This window comes from Uranotaenia lowii, chromosome 2 (assembly GCF_029784155.1).
Source record: "Uranotaenia lowii strain MFRU-FL chromosome 2, ASM2978415v1, whole genome shotgun sequence".
Taxonomy (NCBI): Eukaryota; Metazoa; Arthropoda; class Insecta; order Diptera; family Culicidae; genus Uranotaenia; species Uranotaenia lowii.
This window is the reverse complement of record NC_073692.1, coordinates 262,465,056-262,477,320: the sequence shown is the minus strand read 5'-3', so window position 1 is coordinate 262,477,320 and position 12,265 is coordinate 262,465,056. Positions and strand designations below refer to the sequence as shown.

General features: G+C 41.0%; 1 protein-coding gene across 1 annotated transcript; it reads right to left on the bottom strand.

Moving 5' to 3' along the window:
* Positions 1-8,145: 8,145 nt before the first annotated feature.
* LOC129742581 (uncharacterized protein K02A2.6-like) lies at positions 8,146-10,485 on the bottom strand. The gene has a single exon (XM_055734499.1). The coding sequence runs from the start codon at positions 10,483-10,485 to the stop codon at positions 8,146-8,148; it is 2,340 nt and encodes a 779-aa protein (XP_055590474.1).
* Between the last annotated feature and the right edge of the window lie 1,780 nt (positions 10,486-12,265).

Below are 12,265 nucleotides of genomic sequence, written 5' to 3'. Positions count from 1 at the left end.
CTTAGTGGGAAATTAGTTTGCTGCGCTGAATGTGAGCTGATCATTCTACACTCAAGAATTTGAGTGCTGCATCAAATATCTGGTGAAATGTGTTGCGTCAGCGAGTAAAGTATGTTGCGCTTCAATGCGAGCATAAAAGCTCCATCTATATGCCAGCGAGTGTTTCGCCTTGCATGCAAACTGCTGCACTACACCGAGAGTTGAAGCTACACTTAGATGCAAGCCGATAGTACTGCGTCGAAATGCGATCTACAAGTGCTGCGCTTGGGAACAAACTGTTGCGGTTCATCTCGAGCTTAATTTGCAACGCTTAGAAGCGGACCTAATGTGTTACTCCTTCATAGTTACAAGCTAAACGTGTTGCGCTGTTAGCGGACAAAAGCATAATTGTACTGCGTTACAATGCTAGAGTTAACTGAGTTAACTGAGCTGATACTAAAATAGACTATTTCGCCTGCACGCGAGCCTGCATATAGTAAAGATTTTTACGGCGAGCAATGTTATACAACATGCGAATTAAACTTGCCAAAAGTTGAAATGCTCAGTAACGAATAAAAAAATAAATACTCCTGAAAAGCAAGATGGCTGGACGCATAAAAATGTAAGTCAAAGTTGCTGCGTAAATCACAAAAGAAAGCTATCCCTAACACCAGTGGCAGCTTGCTAATAGCTTCTAAAAAAGCATAATTGGAAATGTAAACGAAAAGCCCTTCAATAACTGTGTAAAAAAAAAAATCTGTAAGTTCAGGGACAGATTAACTGCTCTCGATTGCGCTTGTGTGAAACGTACTGCCGAAATCTTCTACGAACCTATATGAAAACCTATGCGCCAATCGAAATATCACGGAAAAAGTGAAGAATGAAAATGTTAAGCATGAGATAACAATTAGAAAAAAAATATCCCCGGCCAAGGATTGAAAAACTCATTCAAACGAGCGACGGAGTCCGCATCGCTCCGATTTTTGCTCATAAAAATGCCCTGGAACCAGAGATGCCAATATGCCTGATTTTTCAGGGATTGCCTGATTTTTCGAGGCTCTGCATGACAACCTGAAAAGCCATTGAATTTCCCTGATTTTTCAAAAAATGCCTGATTTTGCCTGATTTTTGCGAATGAGATGAAAAATGGGTAGTAAGGAACTAAATTAGGTACCATTGCTGAAGTTAAAAAGCGAAAATGTGGCTGAATGAAACCAATCGAAAGATTCCCATTAATTCATATCTTAAAAAGGGAATGAAAAGGAATCTTTCGGCTTTGATTCAGTAGAATTATGCAACCAAGTAGGCCCACAACACAGGAAAAATGTAGAGTGATGACCAAAAAAAAAAAGGTCATCACTTTTAGAGGAATTTCCGTTACTTATGTAGCCTGATTTTGCCTGATTTTTATTTCACCAGTTCCCTGATTTTCGAAAATATATGTTGGCAACCCTGCCTGGAACGCGAATCAGGTGTGAGCGAGGATCTCCTGTTCTCACGAATCAAGCCCGACCAAAACGAAAACACGACCAAGGCTCCTGATTCCTTTTTGCCTTGCTTCCTTCTCCGAACACAAAATCTAGCATCAACACGACGAGTGCGTAGCAGCGAGCCGATTCATGAAACTTATTACCAACCCGCTCATGAGCCGTGTTAGTAATGGTATTATTCTTTCCCGTTGAAAAATGTTCGTCCCTTTGCAAAGCTTGAGCTTGAACAAACACTAACAGCAACAAAGATGACGCCAAGCCGTGTTGGCCAAAATGAATCGAAAATAAGAAGAACAGTGTGCATACGGCCGGCACATCCAATCCATTTAGGTGATGTTATTATTCTTTTTAGGCAAATATGCCGAGCCAAAAGAATTGTTTGCTTCTTGCTAGTGCTGTTATTATTGTTTTCTACGAAAGAATGTGCGTCAATTTTTGAAGCTACGAGCTTGAAGGAACATCAATAACATCAACAGCAACAGAGTGCCCTTGTGTAGGCCAAGCCAATCTTTAAACGATCGGTGCCCGGACGGTACGGACGGTTTGTCTCTGAGAAGGACGAGCCGAAAATTTCTTTTTCCTTTTTTTTTTCTTCCTACTGTTTTCTTCTGAACTGGCGTACTTCTTTCCCTAAACAGACAGCAAGCTCGGTATCAAAATTCTCATGAACCAAATTCGAGTCTCTCGTGATCCTGTTTCTCAGACTCGCTCATGAATGTTTTTTAATACGAGCAGCAAAGAAACCTTCGTCGTAGAATCGTTTTAGTTACTGTTCGTGATTGTATTGAACACAAACGAATAGCGAGCCGGCGGCGAAGCATTTTCGTGTGCGTTTCGAGGAGTGAGCGATTTTTATAGCCCTTGTCCCCGGCAGATTGAAGACGAAAAGATACCAGCTGATATTTTTCTATCATTTTTTTTCTGAGAGGAGGGTGATTGTGTGGGCTCAACTCGACATGAAGAACCAAAGCATGAATGCTATCTATCGTTGAAGCTCATCATCGTTGTTATGCATCACTAAGGTAACAGACCTCTCCTTTACCTACACTTCGATGAGGTGATGATGATCCACTTTGGCATTATGTGGTTTTCACAACTCCCAATTTATAATCATGCGCTCGGCGCTAGCTAGCGTTAGGTTTTCCTCAGCCAACATCTTTTGCTGCAAATTCTTATCAAGTACCCCCATCAAAAGTTTATCGCGAATAGCCGTATCTTTAAATTCGCCAAAAGCGCAAAATTCTGCTTGTAATTTTACTGCCAAAACGAAATTTTCTGCAGACTCATCCTGTTGTTGTGTACGCAAGTAAAATTTAAATCTCTGAATCAAGTCAGAATCGCTTTTGTCGAACCTACTTTTTAACTTCTTCACTATATCATCGAACGGTATCCCAGATAAATCGCTAGCTGGATATAGAAGTTTGAGTTCTTCGAAAACCGCCGGCCCTGACAAAGTAATAAACAACGCTTTTTTTGAATCCGCGGGAATTTGGTTGTATTGAAAGATGAATCCTAAACGTTCAATATAGTTACTGAACGAAGTACCGGGAACATAGGGTTCAATCGAACCAACAATATTGCTTGCCATAATTGCACTCTTCAAGTTTTTTCAGTAACTTGCTTGTGGTAGAATGAAGTTACGCTTAAAGAAAATATGATTATTTATTAATTATAGAAAACAAAAAAAATGCTGACCAATGCACCTTTGTATCATTCTAATATGAGTATCAGAAATCATAGTAAACTGTGGTAATTGAAGATTGAATTCATTAACAGTATTGGTGTGTTTTCGATCGACTCGGAAGATTCTTAACCAATACTTCAAGGAATAAAACATTGCGAAAACGATTATGAATGATGTGCGTCAATCTTTCAACGAGTTTTGATGGCGGAGGACGTGCGGGAATATTGTTCTGAGTGTAAATTAAAAGTGAAGTGAAAGAAAATATTATGACTACGACCAGTGGTCCGAATATCACTCATTTTCAATGAATGTTCCTGATTGCACTTCGCAACTGAACGAATAGCGATCGGGTTTTGTTATTGATTGCTACTGGACCTATCCGATCATCGTTCGTTCTATTCATCGCTAACATATAGATCACCTCGCACGATGCTTGCTGTCAAAACAGTGCAGCACTATCATCCAATTGGAATCTCACCAAAGAGCGATGCATATGGCGAATCATGTTCGTCTAGGATCAGGAGTGAATGGTTCAGGAAGTGAGTGAGTGATACATTCAACCGATCATTAGCAAATGTTGTTTGTTTTTAAACATAGCCAATTAATAAATTTATTTGAATTTACAGCGTTTTTTACACCAGTAAGAATAAAATCAAATTGTAGTTGTCTTTGTGAGGGAAAGATGTTCACTTCCGCCGTGTTTTCGATTTCAAAAAAACCAGGCGGATACTGAGTGAGTGACATTCAGAATGGATCAGTTTGTATCTCCCTCATCTCTGATATGCGATGTTTGCAAAATCGATGATTCTGAATGATGCGACTCGGTTTGCATAGCTGAGTGGAGCGCTGATCGAGATTGCATACCAGTCGGGCGAAGCAGTTGCGAGAGGCGCTTTCCTATTATACAGTCAGAATGTTTCAAATAAGAAACGTATCCTGAGTGTTTATTTTGATTGATTTTCTGACCATTGACTACGACAATGGCGCAGCTTAGGCTCCCAGCTGAAAGTGTAAGTATAGCGTAATGAAAAAAAAAGTAAATTGAGAGTTTTCAAGGGGATTTTATTGGAAGCAGTTTTTGTGAAAGTCTGATTAGAATGGTGAATGAGATTGTAAAGATTGTATTATAAGCATGAATGGTGTGCAAGTTCGGTTTGAGAAATGCCGTGGTGATTAAAAAAAAAGTGATGATATGAATGGGGTAGAAGTACCCCAGAATAAATTTTGTCGTGTGACAGGACACGACTAGTTAAACAACATAATAGTAATATAATGGGACGGAAGGAACCCAGAAAAAAAAATAATATGGGACGGAAGGAACCCAGTTAAAATGAAATGATGGGGACGGAAGGAACCCAGATGAAATATATATGGGGACGGAAGGAACCCAGTAAAAATAAAATCACAGAGAAACAGACGGGACACTCGAATTTCATTCTTCGCAAATCGGCTTCAGAAATCTAGAAGCTAGGCAATGTCGACACTAGAGTACACTGCTATCGAATAAAAGATTCTCGATCGTGGTAGCCTTCTGTTTTTTCCATATCACCATGGTCTTCGACGTTATTCAAAATAAACATAAACAAAGTGCCTTCGTGTTCACAAATTATCCTTCGATCTGAAGGAAAAGTTTCAAATTCTGTAGTTTTTCCGACATCGATAACTTTGGGTTCCGGAATCGGTTGGATGGAAGAAAAACCATATGAGATATTCGTTAACGGTTGTGTAGTTTAAGTGACAATTCATATGTATTTCGGTGCAAGTTTTTTTTTATCGGCATATTGATCAGTACAGTGAAATCGGAACAACTCCTTCATTCCCTCTTAAAGCCTGGGTAGTAGATTCCTGGAGATTTGGCAAGTCTGGAAACTTGAGCTCGCTCAAGATTCCTGTTCATATCCTTAGATGATGAAATTTATGCTGTAAGTTTACTCAAAAGAACTAAACTGATAGCTGCGAGACTGGACCGAAGATAATTGGTATTGAAGCAGAACCCAATGTGAATTGTCGCTTTTTATCATAGGTTTTAATGAAATATATGTTGAATTGAATAAGTATTCTTTATTTCGAAGCTATTCTCATTTCTTTTCATTCTCGTTTTCACAATTGATATTGAATTGATGTTTATGTTGGTTATCAAAGTCTACTCTGGAGTGAATGAAAACTATGTCAGTAACAATATAGGAATCTGAAACTGAATAAGCTGTAACTTGTTTCAAAAAGCAAAATGATGCGTAACCTTTTCTATTCCGAAGCACAGAACATCCACAATTACAATTTGTTTCCCATAACTTGCAGAAATATTTACATGCAGATTCGCAAAAGTTTCGTTTGCAACAGCCATTCTTGGATGTTGATGAGCATGAACTTAACGAAAATAACATTGCTTAGTCATACACTTGTTGCTAAACATTTGATTGACTCGTTGAATGTGACTGTATGTACTTCGTAGCCAGCAGAATAGGTATCTTATTCAAACCTAAAAAAACATAAACTTGAGTAAGATTGTTAAAAAAAGAATAATCCAATACCTCTGAGCAAACGATGAATTGATTGTTTACAATCGGACTTGAAACGCCAAATTGTCAGAGGTGACCATGATCCATTTCTAAAATTATAAATTATTGGTAGGCAATGTCGCCAACAGATGGCAATGCAGTAGTTTTTGCGAAGAATTGATCGGAATTTCTTCAGAGTGTCCTGTCTGTTTGTCTGTGATAAAATTATGCGACGAAAAAAAATTAAATTAAACAGAAGCTGTGCGGAAGAACAGAGGAAAATTTGTATCAAAAATCGATTATAAATATTTAAGAGATAAATTTGTGCGGAAGAACACTGGAAGATTCTACATGTGTGACATGGCACGAATATTGAAAAAAAAAGAAGAAAATTGTGCGGATTCTGAAAGTAATATTGTTCAAAATTATGTGGAAGTACATGAGCAAAAGAAATTGTGGTAGATATCTGAAAACGTATAGGCTATACAAAAAAAAAAAAAAGAATTACTGGAAATCGTGTGTCAGATCACGAATACTTTTGTATTGAACCGTGTTGCGTGTCTGAGATAGAATAGGAAGCATAATATTTAAAAAGGATTTAGTAAAACGTCAGAAAAGTTACAGAAATTACCATACGTTTTGTTTCTATTATTCTTGGAATGACGTGAAATTGTAAATACCTTCGATTTATGGAAGAACATGTTAATTTAAGAGATTTGAGAAAATTCGAGATCGAGTTCTGAACAATTTGTGCGCAAAATTTGAGTAAAACTACTATACAAAAAAAATCATACGAAAATAATGCAATAAAAAGTGGGCGTGAATGACATTGTTTGATCATTATGGTGTTATGGTTACGGAGGCGATATCCATTTCTAGCGAAGAGTGAATGAAAAAGTTTGTGTGTCGATCAGAAAAATTAGAATGAGTTTTACTGTATTGGTAACGGTGTCAAATTAGATTGTGTTGTAAATTAATTCAGCTAGCTTGTAGTGTGAATTTAAATACACATGGAAACACGATCAAGCGTTCTTGCTTTGACATATTGCTGTAAATAAAAATGCGACCATCGGAAAGACGAACTTCCAGCTCTTTCGTTACGCATGTATTTCCAATAGGTTAGTCCGTGTAGACAATATGCGGTACTACGAAGGTCTTCGTAAAATGATAGAGATTTTTTAATTAGCCACTTGAAACATTTTTTGTTATGTTAGAACCAAGTCAAGCCAATATATTCCCAAAGCTATTCAAAAATTATTGGTCATAAATAGCTGCTCTAATATGAGAGTAGAGACGAGAGCGAATGTGGTAGAATGAAGTTACGCTTAAAGAAAATATGATTATTTATTAATTATAGAAAACAAAAAAAATGCTGACCAATGCACCTTTGTATCATTCTAATATGAGTATCAGAAATCATAGTAAACTGTGGTAATTGAAAATTGAATTCATTAACAGTATTGGTGTGTTTTCGATCGACTCGGAAGATTCTTAACCAATACTTCAAGGAATAAAACATTGCGAAAACGATTATGAATGATGTGCGTCAATCTTTCAACGAGTTTTGATGGCGGAGGACGTGCGGGAATATTGTTCTGAGTGTAAATTAAAAGTGAAGTGAAAGAAAATATTATGACTACGACATTGCTGATAGTTTTTTTTTGTTTGTTTAAATGAAATTTGCAAATACTAGTACCACCCTAGCAACAATCGCAGAAACTTGTCACGCGACAAACTCAAAAGGTGTCACACTAGATTGTAGCACAGTATCGAAGGAACCTTATCAGCGCTGGTACCAAACAAACTAGTATGCTGGTAGATGCACCAGTATGCTGATGTGATGTAGAATTGCGCGGAAAGCGTGGATAGCCGTTTAACAAAAGGTGTTAGCCAGCTTTGTTCTTGCCCAACTGCTTATCTGGCGCAACAATGCTCTACCTACAATAAAAGAAATAAGTACCGATTAGATACACTTTTTATCACAATTTCTTTTTCCTTCAATTGAATTTCTGCACTATTTCTTTATAAATGCCGTTGCATTCCTGTTTGCAAAAAAAAACCCCGGTGAGATAACTCTATCAGCAAATCAATTGCCCGTTGGCTAACAGTACATCATATCTCAGTTTTTTTTTATATCTCAACCAATGATCTACAAACCGATCAATCCAACGCACTTATGCACAACCTTTGTTGATTCCAAAAACCACAAGTTACTTCACCGGACAAATTATCTTTTTCTCGTCGCCACTTTTTATGTTTTTCCTTCTAAAAGAAACCACGTCTTGTAAGTTTCAGACCACTAAATAAACTGACCATGATCAGCCACTTAGGTTTATTTATTTCTTTCCTTCGAAAGCTCAATCGTCACTCGCGAGCGCAGAAACGCAGAGATAGGGATTACAGAACATAACAAGTAGTTTATGGCTCCGAGGAACGAACGGACTCCGGACACGTCAACTGGAGCGGGCATCTCGTTGATGGCTTGCACTTTGGCTTAATCTGGACGTAGACCATGGCGATCTAGCAGGTACCCCAAGTATTTTATTTGAGGCTGAACGAAAGTGCATTTCTCCGGGCGCAACGTAAATCCGAAGTCGCGAATCCGCTTGAAAAGCGCTTCGAGATTGGCTAGGTGTTTCTCTTCGGTTTCGCCTCCGACAACAACGTCGTCGAGGTACCCAGAAGTGCAGCTGAGACCAGCTGTCATGGTGTCAATCAGCTGCTGAAAAGCTCCGGGTGCTGTTTTGATGCCAGGCGAAAGGCGATTGTACCGGTATAACCCGCGATGCGTGTTGATGGTAAGCAGGTTCCGGCTATCCTCATCAACCTCGACCTGTAGAAAGGCATCAGAGAGATCGATTTGGCTGAAGACGGTGCAATTGGACAGATTCGTGAAAATGTCTTCAGGGAGCGGAAGCGGGTACTGGTGGGGTTGCAAGGCTTCGTTCAATCCGGTGGAGTAGTCTCCACAAATGCGTATCGACCCGTTGGATTTCCGCACGACCACGATCGGAGCTGCCCAGTTGGAGAAATCAACCGGTGAAATGATGCCTGCGCGATCAAGCCGATCGAGCTCATCGTCGACAGTACCTAGCATTGCGTAAGCCACTGGGCGCTTGGGCCGGAAAGCTGGCTGGACATCGGGCTTCAGTTCCAGCTTTACTTTGGTTTTGCTGCACAATCCTAGGGCACTCCTGAAGACGGTCGGATAAGCTGCTTTTAGTGATTCCAACGCTGTAGATGGTTTGGTAATCTGGTTGCAGAACGACGAAATTGGCACTGACCAGAGGCCAAACGCATCAAGCAGATCGATGCCAAGCAGATTCAGCGCTTTGTCCACCACGTAGAATGTTCCACGGCGAAGCTGACCGTTGACGTTGACGTCACAGTCAAATTTGAACAGGAGCTGGAGAGGGGCACCAGAAGCAGTAGATGCTTTTTCTAGTGCGGGGGTGGTGGATGGCTTGCCGATTTTCTCCCACACACGCTTCGACACGACACTGATGTCGGATCCAGTGTCTAACTGGAGTTTCACTTCAACACTATTTAGTTTCGCCTGCACAAAACGCCGCTTTCGTTGCACTGTGTTTACACTTAGTGTTCTTGCCCGAAAAGTGTTAGTTTTTCTTTTTCGATAGGGCTTTTCACTTTTTGAGGTCGCACAATAACCTTCTCGGTGTCCACTTTTTCCGCAATCACTACACTTGTGGATTGCACCGCACTTCCAACACGGGGATGGGGGAATGTTTTTGTTTGCACTGTTTGATTTCACTGTTCTCTTCGGAGGTGTTTGAGAAGTCTGCTGCCGATGGTTACTCCGCTTCACAAACTGCACCGCTGATCCGGACGTTCCTTCAATCATGGCTATGTCTTTTTTCAAGCACAACAGCCGCTGGCAATCCTCGGATAGTTGCTCCAGGGTAACGTCGCTCCGATCTTCGATTTTCGCAAGCAGTCTAGTGCGCACCTCAGCATCACATTCCGTTTTCAAGCCGCAAACAAATAACAAACACTTGAACTGCTCTTCAGTCAACTTGCCCAGTTCAAAATCGACACAACTCTTGTTTACACGGCAAGAAAACGAAATATAATCTTCGGTGGACTTTTTTGCGATCTGCATACACCGGTAACGTTTGCTGATAAGGGATTCCGTGGCACCAAAAAGTATTCCCAGTTTTCTGACGGTTTCGTCGAACAGAAAATCTTTCGGTATTTTGGGTAGTATAAAGTTTACATACCGCTCATGCTCAGCAGATCCTAGCTTCCGGAGGAGTAAACGAACTTTCGCTTCACTATCGAGCCGGGAAGCGTCTTGCTCGAAGAGGTCGTTGTACCTCGCATACCAGGCCACGAAAGTGATGTTCTGGTCTGGATCGTATCGAAACTCTTTAATGTGGTGCGAAAGTGAATCGAGTATCACTTCGGGATTTGATGGCACCTGAATGTTTATCGACGACATTGTGGGGATAAACATTTCTTGTTGCTGCCGCATAAACTCCTGCTGCTGGTTCAACATTTGGGTTGTAAACGCCTGCTGCTGCTGGAGGAGCTGCGTGAGGAGCGCATCGGATGCTGAGAGCTGATGTGGTGATGACTGCTGCGAGAAAATGCCTTCGGTCGCGGGGGAGTCTTGCATACGAGACTGCTGCTGTTGCTGCCCGAGGAACTGCGTTGCGAGTCCCGGATTCGGTAGCTGCTGACCGAATTGTGTAGCACGAAGAAAATTCTGCTGCATTCCGGCTGGTTGGAGCTGCTGTCCAATGGGAAGACCGTTGATGGTTCCACTAGCACCAGCGGGTCGATCCGGAGTGAGGTTACGTTCACCCGAATCCATCTCACTCGTCTCGCACCGACGTCGTTTTCGCGTGGGTGACGTAATTTCGCGATCGAAAACAGCGGATGTCGCGAATAATTACGACCGACTCGTCGCCACTGTTGTATTCCGGGACGTTACGGACACAAACATAATAAAAACGCAAACGATTAACGAATTAAAAACTAACTTTAATAACGTGTTAAAATGTACGGCCACGATACTCGATTCTAATAATAACAATGATAATGTGTTCTTGTTGTTTGTTGTTATCCGCTGCTTCGCCTCGATCGGCTGACAGACAAGCTGCCAGCAGTGAGCCCAGCGGGTTTCTTCATAGGGTGTTTCACGCCCTAACAGCATGCCTCAATTATTGTTTCCTATGAAACGAATATTCCAAGCATCGCTCGATAAAGCTGTCTATCCTCCGCTGTGGAAGGACGCTTACATGTTCCCTGTGCACAAAAAAGGGGACAGAAGGAACGTGAATAACTACAGAGGAATTTCCGCATTATGTGCCATTGCGAAATAATTCGATGTGGTTCTATTGGATCCTATCTTCTCTTTTTGTAAGCAAAACATTTCAAATGATCAACATGGCTTTATGCCCAAGCGCTCAAAGAGTACAAACTTATTGACTTTTACATCTTTTGTGCAAGACAGCTTTACAGCGGGTATCCAAACTGACGTAATTCATACGGATTTGTCCGCTGCCTTTGATAAGGTAAATCATGAAATAGCTATTGCCAAACTCGGACGTCTAGGCATCTGCGGTTCCTTATTGGACTGGTTTCGCAGTTACCTGAGCGGAAGGAAACTCACCGTTAGATCGGCGGATTCGTATTCCAGACAGTTCCCTGCCACATCAGGGGTTCCACAAGGAAGCCATCTTGGACCGATTGTTTTTCTAATTTATTTTAATGATGCTCTTCCTATGCCTGACGGACCGAAACTCGCCTACGCCGACGATCTAAAATTTTTCAACGCAATTAAAACCCCAGAGGACACTGCTTCACTGCAAAGGCAATTCCACCTGTTCGCGCACAAACGGCACCCTATATCTGCAGATTATTTTCTTTTGGACCATCCAATCGCTCATGTGAACCACATCAAGGATTTAGGGGTGATTCTTGACCCAAAATTGGACTTCAAGATACATACCAACTAGGTATATAGTTGATAAAGCTTCTCGATGCTTATTGGGCTTTATATTCCGTGTAACGAAGGATTTTAAAGACGTTTACTGTTTAAAAAGCCTCTACTGCAGCCTTGTTCTCTCCATCCTGGAGTATGCATCGGCTGTTTGGAGCCGTTTCTACCAGAATGGCGCTGATAGGATCGAGGCTGTACAACGACGTTTTATGCGGTATGCTCTACGCCATTTGAATTGGTCTGACCCGTTCCAAGCTACGAGAATCGCTGCAGCCTTATTTGCTTGGACACGCTACAAGCCCGCCGAGGAGCAACTCGAGCATTAATTTTCTACGATATTTTGGCGTCGAGAATTGACTGTCCTTCGCTTTTGGAATCGATTAACCTCAGTGTTCGTCCTCGATGACTTCGAGACCGGAATTTACAGCTCTACATTTCCCATTCGTCAAAACAACTATGGGGTTAATAGTGCACTGATTGGCGTTATCAGGACGTTCCATCGTTATTCCGAACATTTTGATTTTGATACATCGAGGGATTCCTTCGCGCAGACGAATCTTTCTGATGGTGCACCGGTCGGCATTGAATTTCTTGGCGATGTCATAGTACTAATAATTATTCAAAAATAACAAAATTTCCTAGACTGCAA

Bases quoted from the DNA above. Each gene is read 5' to 3' on its own strand.
- LOC129742581 (XM_055734499.1), bottom strand. From the start codon at position 10,485: ATGGATTCGGGTGAACGTAACCTCACTCCGGATCGACCCGCTGGTGCT.